Source organism: Mandrillus leucophaeus, unplaced genomic scaffold (assembly GCF_000951045.1).
Source record: "Mandrillus leucophaeus isolate KB7577 unplaced genomic scaffold, Mleu.le_1.0 Scaffold106, whole genome shotgun sequence".
Lineage (NCBI taxonomy): Eukaryota > Metazoa > Chordata > Mammalia > Primates > Cercopithecidae > Mandrillus > Mandrillus leucophaeus.
In genome coordinates this window covers 2643492-2655644 of record NW_012098765.1, presented here as the reverse complement: position 1 = coordinate 2655644, position 12153 = coordinate 2643492, and the positions used below count along the sequence as shown (strand labels likewise).

Here is a 12153-nt window from a genome sequence, read left to right as displayed (position 1 = left end):
ATTACAGGCATGCACCACCACGCCCAGCTAAGTTTTTTTTTGTATTTTTAGTAGAGACAGGGTTTCACCGTATTGGCCAGGCTGGTCTTGAACCCCTGACTTTGTGATCTGCCCCTCTTGGCCTTGCAAAGTGCTGGGATTACAGGCGTGAGCCACCGCACCCGGCCGACTCACTCTTTTTTTTGTTCGTTTTTGAGATGGAGTCTTGCTCTGTCGCCCCGGCCTGAGTGCAGATCTTGGCTCACTGCAGCCTCCGCCTCCCAGGTTCAAGCAATTCTCCTGCCTCAGCCTCTCCAGTAGCTGGGATTATGGGCACCCGCCACCATGTCCGGCTGCTTTTTGTATTTTTAGTAGAGACAGGGTTTCACCATTTTGGCCAGGCTGGTCTTGAACTCTTACCTCAAGTGATCCGCCTGTGAGGGGGGACTCTTGCAGCAAGCCGGGCCTGAGCAGGCTTGGCTCGCGAAGGGCTGGGGTGAAGATGGAAGCTCCTGGGAGCTCATCAGGGCCTGTCCTCCAGATGAGCGGGAAGCCGTACAGAAGAAAACCTTCACCAAGTGGGTGAACTCGCACCTTGCCCGCGTGGGCTGCCACATCGGGGACCTCTATGTGGACCTCCGGGACGGCTTCGTGCTCACGCGGCTCCTGGAAGTGCTGTCTGGGGAGCAGCTGGTGAGAGGGCCTGAAGGGCTGGGGCAGGGGTCCTCCCTGGGGTCTCAGGCTGGGGTTGGGCTTCTCTGGAAGGGCTGAACTGCAAGTAGGGGCCTGGCTCATGGGCGGGTGGAGCGTGCTAGAAGGGCCCTGTGGGTAAGAGGTCCCTCTACATGGGTGTGTGGAGCTGTGGCGCTGAGGCGGAGCTCGGTTGTGAGACACCTGGGCACATGACTGGAACCGAAGCTGATGACCAGCTAGCTGCAGTTGCGAGGCCGGGCTTCGATGGAAGGGGAGGCACTCTGTTGCAAAGGGCAGGGCTATTAGATAAGGGAGGAGTTTTGTTAGAAGGGACTGGCCTGGGGTATGAGCTAGCAGGGGCATGGCTATAAAACAGCGGCAGAACTGTGTTGCGGGTTGCGGGAGTGGGGAGTGGATGAAGGTGCGGGGCTCTAGGCTAAGGGGCAGTGTTTCTTAGTAGGGTGACACCTAGGTCCTGGGTGTCTAGGGACGCAGACGGTGTCCTGGGATGTGGCTTGTTGTATGAGTTGGAGCTGTGTCTCTGGGTTGAATGGGGTTTCATCTAAAAGCGTGGGATTCTCAAGGGGTAGTACAGATTCGTTAAAGGACTGGAGCCTGGAGCCTTCAGGGACTTGTGAGGGGCATGGCAATAGAATAGGAACAAACAGCCGGGTGTGGTGGCTCATGCCTGTAATCCTAGCACTTTGAGGGGCCAAGGCGGGAGGAACACTTGAGCCCAGGAGTTTCAGACCAGCCTGGACAACATAATGAGACCCCCGTCTCTACGTTTTTTTTTTTTGTTTGATTGTTTTTGTTTTTAAATTAGCCAGGCGTGGTGGCACGAGCCTGTAGTCCCAAGTACCCAGGAAGTTGAGGCGAGAGGATTGCTTGAGCCTGGGAGGTCGGTAGGCTGCAGTGGGCCATGATTGCACCACAGCTCTCCACTCTGGGCGACAAGGCCAGACTCTTGTTCTCTCTTTTTTCTTAAAAAAAATTTTTTTTTTAAAAATAGATACGAGGACCCACTATGTTTCCAGGCTGATCTAGAACTCCTGGATTCAAGCTATCCTCCAGTTTCGGCCTCCCAAAGTGCTGGGATTTCAGGCGTGAGCCACAGCACCTGGCAGAGACCCTCTCTCATAAATAAATAAATAAATAAATACCCACGCGCTGTGGCGAGACTCCGTCTCTACAAAAAGAATTTTAAAAACTCAAAGAGCATTAGCGGGGCGTGGTGGCGGGCACCTGTAGTCCCAGTTACTCAGGAGGCTGAGGCAGGAGAATCGCTTGAACCCAGGAGGCAGAGGTTGCAGTAAGCCAAGATCGCGCGACTGCACTCCAGCCTGGGCGACAGACAACAAAACAAAAAAAAAAAAAAAAAAAAAAAAAAAAAAAAAAAAAAAGAGTAGCAACCAACGCTGTTGGAAGTGAGCTATAAACATGGGGAAGATCACTGGGGCAGGGCGGAGCTTAATTGGAATGGGCGTGGCTCTGGGTAGGGATCATAAAGGGAAGCAGTGAGGCAGAGGCAGCGAGGGGTGTGACACAGGATTTTTTTTTTTAGACGAAGTCTCACTGCCTCACCCAGGCTGGAGTGCAGTGGCATGATCTCGGCTTACTGCAGCCTCCGCCTCCCGGGTTCAAACGATTCTCCTGCCTCAGCCTCCCGAGTAGCTGGAATTGCAGGAGCCCGCTGCCACGCCTGGCTAATTTTTGTATTTTTAGTAGAGACAGTGTTTTGCCTTGCTGGCCAGGCTGGTCTCGAACTCCTCGCCTCAAGTGAACCACCCACCTCGGCCTCCCAAAGTGCTGGGATTACAGGCGTGAGCCACCGTGCTGGGGCGGCCATGGGATTAGCGGCAAAACATTGGTGGACGAGAGAGGGATCCAATGCCAGGGCCAGCGCTGTGGCTATGGGCTAGGAGGGCGGGGCTTCATGATGAGGGGGCGTAGTTGTCAGGTTGGAAGTGGGGCGCCTGTGGAAGGGGCAGAGCCAGGGACGTGAATAAGCCTTGAAGGTATGTGACTCTTGAAAGGGTCTGGCTATGGGACGGAGCAGGGCTTCTTTAGAAGGACTGAGTCCTGCGTCTTAGTTGAAACGAGAAGAGGATAGCCTGATCCTGGACACGCAGGGGGCGTGGCCATGGGAGGCGGGCTTCTTTGGAAGGGGCGGGGCCGAGGGAGCCATGCTCCTGTCTGTCCAGACCCCCGATCGCCCACCACCCCTGTCGTCCTAGCCCAGGCCCACGCGCGGCCGCATGCGGATCCACTCACTGGAGAACGTGGACAAGGCACTGCAGTTTCTGAAGGAGCAGCGCGTGCACCTGGAGAACGTGGGTTCACATGACATCGTGGATGGGAATCACCGGCTGACGCTGGGGCTGGTCTGGACCATCATCCTGCGCTTCCAGGTGACCCTCGAGTGGCCCCTGTCAAGCCCCGCACCAGTAGGACTTAGGAAGGCGTTCCCCACCGTTTACCCATTCATTCATTCCTTCCAATAATATCCTTTTTTTTTTTTTTGAGACGGAGTCGCTCTCTGTCGCCTAGGCTGGAGTGCAGTGGCGTGATCTCTGCTCACTGCAAGCCCCCTCTGCCGAGTTCACGTGATTCTCCTGCCTTAGCCTCCTGGGTAGCTGGGACTACAGGTGCCCGCCACCAGACCTGGTTAATTTTTTGTATTTTTAATAGAGACAGGGTTTCACCGTGTTAGCCAGGATGGTCTCGATCTCCTGACCTCGTGATCCACCTGCCTCAGCCTCCCAAAGTGCTGGGATTACAGGCGTGAGCCACCGCGCCCGGCCAGTAATATCCTAATATGCTGGAATCCTATTCCAGGTGGTAGGGATGAAAATAATGATGAAAGGAATTGTCATATCACCACCATCACGATAATCATGTTATGTTGTATCGACCTTGTTTCAAACACTGTTCTAAGCACTTGACATTTAATACACATAGCAACCCCACAAATTAGACAGTATTTATTAGCCCATTTTGCCAGTGAGGAAATGGAAGCCCAGATAGGAGGTGTCATCTGCCCAGGATCACACATAGCTGGGTGTTGGAGCTGAAATTAGAATCCAGGCAATCTTGATCCAACATAGAGACAAACAGACAAAGATGTGCCTTTTAGGAGCTTACATTGTGGTGAGAAGAATAATGAATAATAGCAGAGACAGTGTTTTACCATGTTGGCTAGGCTGGTCTCGAACTCCTCGCCTCAAGTGATCCACCCGCCTCGGCCTCCCAAAGTGCTGGGATTACAGGCATGAGCCACTGCGCCTGGGCGGCCACGGGATTAATGGCAAAACATTGGTGGACAAGAGAGGGATCCAATGCATAATGATGCATAATAAATACATAAATATGTAAAGAAGACATATATGGAAAAAGGACCAGTTCTAGTTAGAGGAGAAGTGTAAAAAGCTATGCAGGGCCAGGTGAAGTGGCCTGTAATCCCAGCACTTTGGGAGGCTGAGGTGGGAGGAACACTGAGGCCAGGAGTTTGAGACCGGCCTGGCCAACTTAATGAGACCTTTAAAATTTTTTAAAAATTAGCTGGGCACGGTGGTGTGTGCCTGTGGTCCCAGCAGCTACTCAGGAGGCTGAGGCAGGAGAATCGCTTGAACCTGGGAGGCGGAGGTTGCAGTGAGCTGAGATCGCACCATTGCTCTGTAGCCTGGGCAACAAGAGCGAAACCCCATCTCTAAAAGAAAAGAAAGAAAGGAAGAAAGGAAAGAAAAGAAAGAAAAGAGCCAGGCGTGGTGGCTCACGCCTGTAATCCCAGCACTTTGGGAGGCCGAGGCAGGTGGATCATGAGGTCAGGAGATCAAGACCATCCTGGCTAACACAGTGAAACCCCGTCTCTACTAAAAATACAAAAAATTAGCCGGGCGTGGTGGTGGGCACCTGTAGTCCCAGCTACTTGGGAGGCTGAGGCAGGAGAATGGCATGAACCTGGGAGGCAGAGCTTGCAGTGAGCCTAGATTGCACCACCGCATTCCAGCCTGGGCGACAGAGCAAGACTCTGTCTCAAAAAAAAAAAAAAGAAAGAAGGGAGGGACGGAGGGAGGGAGGGAAGGAGGGGAGGAAGGAAGGAAGGAAGGAAGGAAGGAAGGAAGGAAGGAAGGAAGGAAGGAGGGAAGGAGGGAAGGAAAGAAAGAAAGATCCCTCTGGGTTGGAGGTGTTCACCAATATTGGGAGCCAAGAGCCCAGGGAGGAGGATGAAGTTGGATCAGGGTGGGACTATGTGGAGGCAAAAGGGGGCAGGCTGGGGAGACACTCAGGGAGTGGAGTGGACAGGCCTTATGGGAGGGAAGAGGGAGACGGTGTCCAGGGGAAGACTCAGAGCTCTGACCTGGGGACTAGAGGATGATGGGGCTGCCCTGAGACAGGGACAGGGAAAGGGAGCAGGTTTGAGGAACACCCTGAGGGCCAGTTTGAAATAGGTCCAGTGGTTATGGGTCCAGGACATAGAAGAGCTGGGGGACATCTAGGAGTCCACTGGGTCCTGGGCATGGAGCTCAGGGAACAAGGAGACACTGGAGACAGGTATGGACACTGTCAGTACAAAATTGAGGAATGAGATCATGAGAGTGGGAGATCACTGCTGGCAGCTGGAGCCTTGCAGTAGGGGCTGGGACCTCCTTAGAAGGGTCTTGGTTCTTTCCCTTGGAACCCACATGCCAAACCTAGTTCCTAAATCCAGGACCCAAGTCTCAGATACCCACCTTAGGCTCTAGAATCCACTCTAGATTCTGGGCCATTCAGAACTTTATCAAACACTACTAAGTGAGATACAACCATGCACAAAACAGGTAAACATCCCTGTGGTCCTGGAGCTTTTACATTTTAGTGGGGAAAGCAGTAAATCTGATGAAAAGATAAAGTGTATAGGCTGTGGTAAATGCTAAGAAGATAATAAAACAGGGAAGGGGATATGAAATTTGGGTGCGTGATGAGATTTAAAAATCAAATGGTCAGTGAAGGCCTTACAGAGAAGGTCACATTTGAGTAAAGACCTGAAGGAGGTTGGAGCCATGTGGGACTTGGGGAAAGGATATTCCAGTTAAAGGGAACAGCCAGTGCTAAAGGACCAAGGAGGGAGAATGCTCGTGATTCAGGGAAGAGGCCAGCAGGTATGGAGTGGAGTGAGCTGTTGAAGATGAGGTCATCAATTTACTGAAGGGAGATCATGGGAACTTTCAATTTACCTTGAATGAAACAGAGATACGGAGGGTGTTGACAAGAGGAGCAAGGATCTGATTTGAGTGTTCACAGGGTCCCTCCGTCTGCCAGGTAGGTAACAGATTGTGGATGCGGGAGTGGGGAGATCAGCATGAAGGCCACCGCACTAACTTAGGCAGGAGACAGTGGTGACTTAGACCAAGAAAGTGGCCCAGATGCTCAGTTTGGAGGCTTCCTTGGAAACTGAGACCTGAGTCCTAACTGCTCGCCTAATTGTGGATGTCCTGGCCCACTCCAGAACTTATCCTCACACTCCTGAACCCCCACTCCCAGCTAGAAGCTGCCTCCCCCATCTCCTCTGTCACCTGCCACCCTCTCTGGTAGCAGATGGTGAGTGGGGGGCGTCTCCAAGCCTCAAGCTCTCCAGTCCCTGGTAGCCATTTTTTGTATTTTCACAGATTCAAGTCATCAAAATTGAGACTGAGGACAACAGAGAGACACGCTCAGCCAAGGATGCTCTGCTCTTGTGGTGTCAGATGAAGACAGCTGGGTAAGCACCCCCAACACCTTCCTTAGGAGGTTAGGCAAGTGGTCCCCTAACCTCTGCAGTTCCTTCCCAGACTAGAGCTCAAGAGGCAGCCCATGTCTTCAGGGTCAAAAAGTTACATCTGAAGCTAACCAACTGGTAAATAAAATATATCCACGTCTCCAGCCTTGACTAATAATCCTTCCTAACATGCTGGAAGGATGGGTTCAAATGTATTTATTTACTTAGAGACAGGGTCTTGCTCTGTCACCTGGGCTGGAGTGCAGTGGCATGATCATAGCTCACTGAAGCCTTGACCTCCTAGGTTCCAGTGATCCTCTCTTCTCAGCCTCCCAAGTAGCTGGGACCACTGCACCCCACCCAGTTTCAAATGTAGAACTCTTGGCCTCACTGGGCACAGTGTCTCATGCCTATCACTTTAGGAGAATGAGGTGGAAGGATTACTTGAGGCTAGGGCTTTGAGACCAGCCTAGGCAACATAGCAAGACCCCATCTCTACAAAAAGTTGGTTTATTGTTGTTGTTGTTGTTGGACACACGTCCATAATCGTAGCTTCTCAGGTTCTCAGGAGGCTGAGATGGGAGGATTATTTGAGTCCAGGAGTTCAAGGGTGCAGTGAGCTACAATCATGCCACTGCGCTCCAGCCTAGGCTACAGAGCAAGACCCTGTCTTGAAAATAAATAACAAACAAATAAATGAACAAATAAATAAATAAAAATAAAAGAGAACTCTTGGACTCCTCAGAGACCAATGCTGGAAAGAGGTGAACTGTCCCCAGCCTGCTCTCTTCTCTCTGTCCCCCATCCCATTTCATCCTACATTTCAAGAGATCTCACATTCACCTATGTGGACCTTCAGCGCTATGTCCAAGCTCTGGCCACCCTCTCCCGCTATGAGCATCACCCTTCTGCCTCACAGGGCATACACAGGAAAGTTCAAAGTCCTGGGTCCCTTCAGTGTGGCTGAGCTGGCGGCGGGGTGGAGTGCAGGCTCTACTGGGCAGGTTCCCTTGGGCCCCCAACTCTCTGCCCTGCAGGGGGCAGTAAGACCTGAAACTCTATTGTCCCCTGTAGAGCAGCCCCTAGGAGGATGGAGGGAGGGGCAGGTATGGGATGGAGGTGGGCTTCTCTGACTCTCATCCTTCTGGGCTGTCTGTCTTGCAAGGGAGATCATGGGGACTTTTACCATCTGTTTCTCCATGTGTCTGTCTGTCTCTACGTCTGCTTTTCCTTGTACTTATCTCTTTTCTCCTCCCTCCTTCTCTCCTTTCCTCCTTCCCTTTTCTCTTCCTTCATGTCTTCTTTCTCTCTTCTCTCCTTTCTCTCCCCATCTCTGTCTGTATCTTGCTCTCTCCCTGTCTTGCTATCTCTCTGCTTCCTCCTTCTCTCCCTCTGCTTCCTCCTTCTCTCCTTCCCTCTTCTCTCTTCTTTCTTTTGCTTCTTTTTCTCTCCTCTCCTGCTATCTATCTATCTATCTATCTATCTATCTATCTATCTATCTATCTATCTATCTATCTATCTATCTATCTTCTGTCAATCTATATATCTATCATCTATCAACCTCTATCTATCTATCTATCTATCTATCTATCTATCTATCTATCTATCTATCTATCTCTTATCTATCTATCATCTATCTATGTATCTACCTATCTCTCTCTCTAACCACCCAACACCCACCCACCCATACATCTTTCGATGTTCTACCCCCTCTCTCTCACCTTCCTTCCCTATCATTCGGTCTCCCTCTTTTTCCCTCTTTCTTCCCTCCTAACTCTCCCCAATCTCTGCCTCCGTTTCTCCCTTCACACTTCCAGTTACCCTGAGGTAAACATCCAGAATTTCACCACCAGCTGGCGGGATGGCTTGGCCTTCAATGCCCTCATTCACCGGCACAGGTACCACTCGGCCTGGGGCAGCCCAGCCCTGCCCTGCACCCTCCCCTATCCCCGCAGCTGCACACCTGTACATGTACGTGTGTAGATGGCACACACAGACATAAAGACCCATCCCTTCACCTCTACACACACATACACTTTTCTTTCCCTTCACACACATGTCCTGCACATTTACACACAGGAACACCCACACAGGCTCCTGTCCAGGCCACATACCCTGTGCACACACATGGACACACATAAGCCCTCGCACAGATGTGTGCACACACACAGATACCCACACACGTGCACAGTCTGCCAGCAAGGTAGGAAGTTCGGTCCCCTGTCACTGTCCATGCTGCTGTGTACCCAGCACCTCCTCCTATCAGAAAATGCTTTCTCAGGTCAGGCACGGTGGCTCACGCTTGTAATTCCCGTACTTTGGGAGGCTGAGGCGGGTGGATCACCTGATGTCAGGAGTTCAAGACCAGCCTGGCCAACATGGCAAAACCCCATTTCTACTAAAAAAAAAAAAAAAAAAAAAATTAGCCAGGCGTGGTGGTGCACCCCTGTAATCCCAGCTACCGGGGAGGCTGAGGCAGGAGAATCGCTTGAACCTAGGAGTTGGAGGTTGCAGTGAGCCAAGATTGTGCCACTGCACTCCAGCATGGACAACAGTCAGACTCCACCCCTACCCCCACCCAAAAGACAAGAAAATAAAAGAAAATGCTTCCTCAAAGTGAGCCCCTAGTGTCCCCATCCCTGTACACCCACGGATTGATAACTTGGGGCCTGCCATTGAAATGGCTGAGGGTCAGACACCCACACAAATTATACACACATCATCATCGTCCACATGACATATCGGAGAAACTGAGTCTCAGGCGCAGGAAGGGGATTGTGGTGGTGTAGCAGAAGCCAGAATCCAGCATTTTCTGCTGTGGACACCTGTCCACTCACAATCCCTGCCTCTTACACCTACACACACTTGTACACACATGGGGAAACCCAGACCCACCTCCATCTACAGAAACTCACAAGCTGCACCAGGGTCATCCTCACATTAGGTGACATTCGCTCAGTGTTTTCTACGCACAGGCACTGTTCTAAGTGCTTCCCACTACAGCATTCAATAGTCAATGTATCCATTCAATGTGTCCGATCCACCTGTGGGCAGGTGCTATTTTTATTTATTTATTTATTGTGAGGGTGAGTCTTACTCTGTCGCCCAGGCTGGAGTGCAGTGGCATGATCTCAGCTCGCTGCAACCTCTGCTTCCCAGATTCAAGCGATTCTCCTGCCTCAGCCTCCTGAGTAGCTAGGATTACAGGCGCCCGCCACCACACCCGGAGAATTGTTCTATTTTTAGTAGAGATGAGGTTCCACCATGTTGGCCAGGCTGGTCTTGAACTCCTGAACTCAGGTGATCCACCCACCTCAGCCTCCCAAGTAGCTGGGATTACAGGCATGTGCCACCATGCCCAGCTAATTTTGTATGTTTACTGGAGATGGAGTTTCACCATTTGGGCCAGGCTGGTTTCAAACTCCTGACCTCAGGTGATCTGCCTGACTCAGCCTCCCAAAGTGCTGGGATTACAGGCAAGAGCCACCGTGCCTGGCCGGCAGGTACTATTATATCTCCATTTTAGAGGAAACCCAAGCACAGAGAAATGCAGTAGCTCATCCTGAGTGACACAACCAGGATGTGACCAAGCTGGGGCTCAAGCTCTGATGAACTGGCTCTGGTCCCCACACTTCTAACCACTGCATAACACCACATAAGAATCCCCAAAGTAAGCATGTATGTGTCAACTAGTATATTGTGTCCTGGCTAGGCACAGTGGCTCACACCTGTAATGCCAGCACTTTGGGAGGCCTAGGCAGGTGGATCACTTGAGGTCAGGAGTTCGAGACCAGCCTGGCCAACATGGTGAAACCCTGTCTCTACTAAAAATATAAAAATCAGCGGGGCGTGGTGATGCACATCTGTAATCCCAGCTACTCGGGAGGCTGAGGCAGGATAATTGCTTGAACCCGGGAGACGGAGGTTGCAGTGAGCCGAGATCGCACCCCTGCACTCCAGCCTGGGTGACAGAGCGAGACTGCATCTGAAAAAAAAAAAAGAAAAGAAAAGAAAAGAAAAAAGAAAAGAAGTACATGTGTCCTTACACAACACACATAAGGGCTGTACACACTCGTATTGTCATAGGACTTCACAGAGACATACACAGGCACGCACCGTGTGAGCTCATCTCTTCCAAGCACACTCAGGCTGGCCTACCCATTCGTCTGTGTGCACAGGCCAGCCCAGCAACAAATGCACATGCACACACACATTCCCGGGAACCCACAGAGACGTGCCTGCGTCCATCACACTCACATCACAGCTAAACGCTGCACAGCACACACAGCATGGCCCTTGGCTAGACTGTGCCCTTGTGCCCCTTGCCCTGGGTGGCGCTCAGACAAGGGTGGCCTCCTCCCGGCTTGCCCGCCGGCTCTGGAGCCTGCCTGCTGCCTGCCTGCCTGCTCTGTGCCCCTGCCCAGGCCCGATCTCGTGGACTTCAGCAAACTCACCAAGTCCAACGCCAACTACAACCTACAGAGAGCCTTCCGCACAGCTGAGCAGCACCTGGGGCTGGCGCGGCTGCTGGATCCTGAAGGTGAGTCTCGCGCGGGCCCAGCCCGGACTTCCTCTTGGGGGACTCCCAACCCCAATGCCATGTCAAACTCAACTCCATCCCACCCCAGCACCATCCCAAATCCTGAGGTCTCTCCAAATCCCAACTCTCTCCCCAGCCTCCTCCCTTCTGCATCCCCTTCCTCCTGTGTGATCCCTCCCACGTTCCATCCTCACACCTCTTCCTCTCTCATCCCCAACCCTGTCCCAACGTAACCCCTCCTCTTCCCCATTCGCAATTTCCTCCCTCCCCAATACCCTCCCCAACCCTGCTTTCAACCATCTCCCCCAAAACCAACTCCCACTCCCCTACCCCAGCCCCAAACCCAATGGCACCTTCAACACCATCGCCACCCCAATGCCACCCCATCTTCAAGTGTCTCCATCCCCACCACATCTTCAGCTCCAGCTCCATTTCTATCCCCACCCTAATCCATTTCCAACCTCATTTTGCCCTAGCCCATCCCCATGTCTACCTCTCCCACAACTCGATCCTCATCCTCAGCTGCTTTTCCATTTCCAGTCTATCCCTAACCCCATCCCTGACTTCAGCCTCAGCCCCAATCCAGGATCAGCCCTGACACCCACCTCCCATTCCGAATCAAAGCTGCTCCCTTCCTCTGAGCTCTACTGTCTGCCAAACATGTGGCTGGGAACTCTATGAGAGCTATTCACTTTCATCTTCACACTGACCTGGTTAGAGAGAATCTATCAACCCTGTTTTATTTTATTTATTTATTTATTTATTTATTTATTTATTTATTTATTTATTTATTTATTGAGACAGGGTCTGGCTCTGTTGCCTAGGCTGGAGTGCAGTGGTGTGATCTCGGCTCATTGCAACCTCAGCCTCCCAGGCTCAAGTGATTCTCCCATCTCAGCCTCCCAAGTAGCTGGGACTACAAGCGTGCGCCATCACACCTGGCTGATTTTTGTATTTTTAGTAGAGAGGGGGTTTCACCATGTTGCCCAGGCTGGTCTCAAACTCCTGACCTCAGGTGATCTGCCCACTTCAGCCTCCTAAACTGTTGGAATTATAGGTGTGAGTCACTGCACCTGGCCATTTTATTTTACTTATTTGTTTTTATTCATTTATTTATTATTCTTGTATTTATTTATTTTTTGAGACAGAGTCTTGCTCTGTCACAGACTGGCGTGCAGTGGGGGTGATCCCAGCTCACTGCAAC

At 51.6% G+C, this 12153-nt stretch overlaps 1 protein-coding gene across 1 annotated transcript in view; it reads left to right on the top strand.

Moving 5' to 3' along the window:
• SPTBN4 (spectrin, beta, non-erythrocytic 4) overlaps nt 1-12153 on the top strand; it is a 106827-nt gene that overhangs the window by 26116 nt on the left and 68558 nt on the right. Inside the window, exons 2-6 of the mRNA XM_011984235.1 lie at nt 521-672; nt 2910-3083; nt 6321-6412; nt 8227-8307; nt 10834-10949. Of these exons, the coding sequence (XP_011839625.1) occupies nt 521-672; nt 2910-3083; nt 6321-6412; nt 8227-8307; nt 10834-10949 (615 nt within the window). The remainder of the gene's footprint in view (nt 1-520; nt 673-2909; nt 3084-6320; nt 6413-8226; nt 8308-10833; nt 10950-12153) is intronic.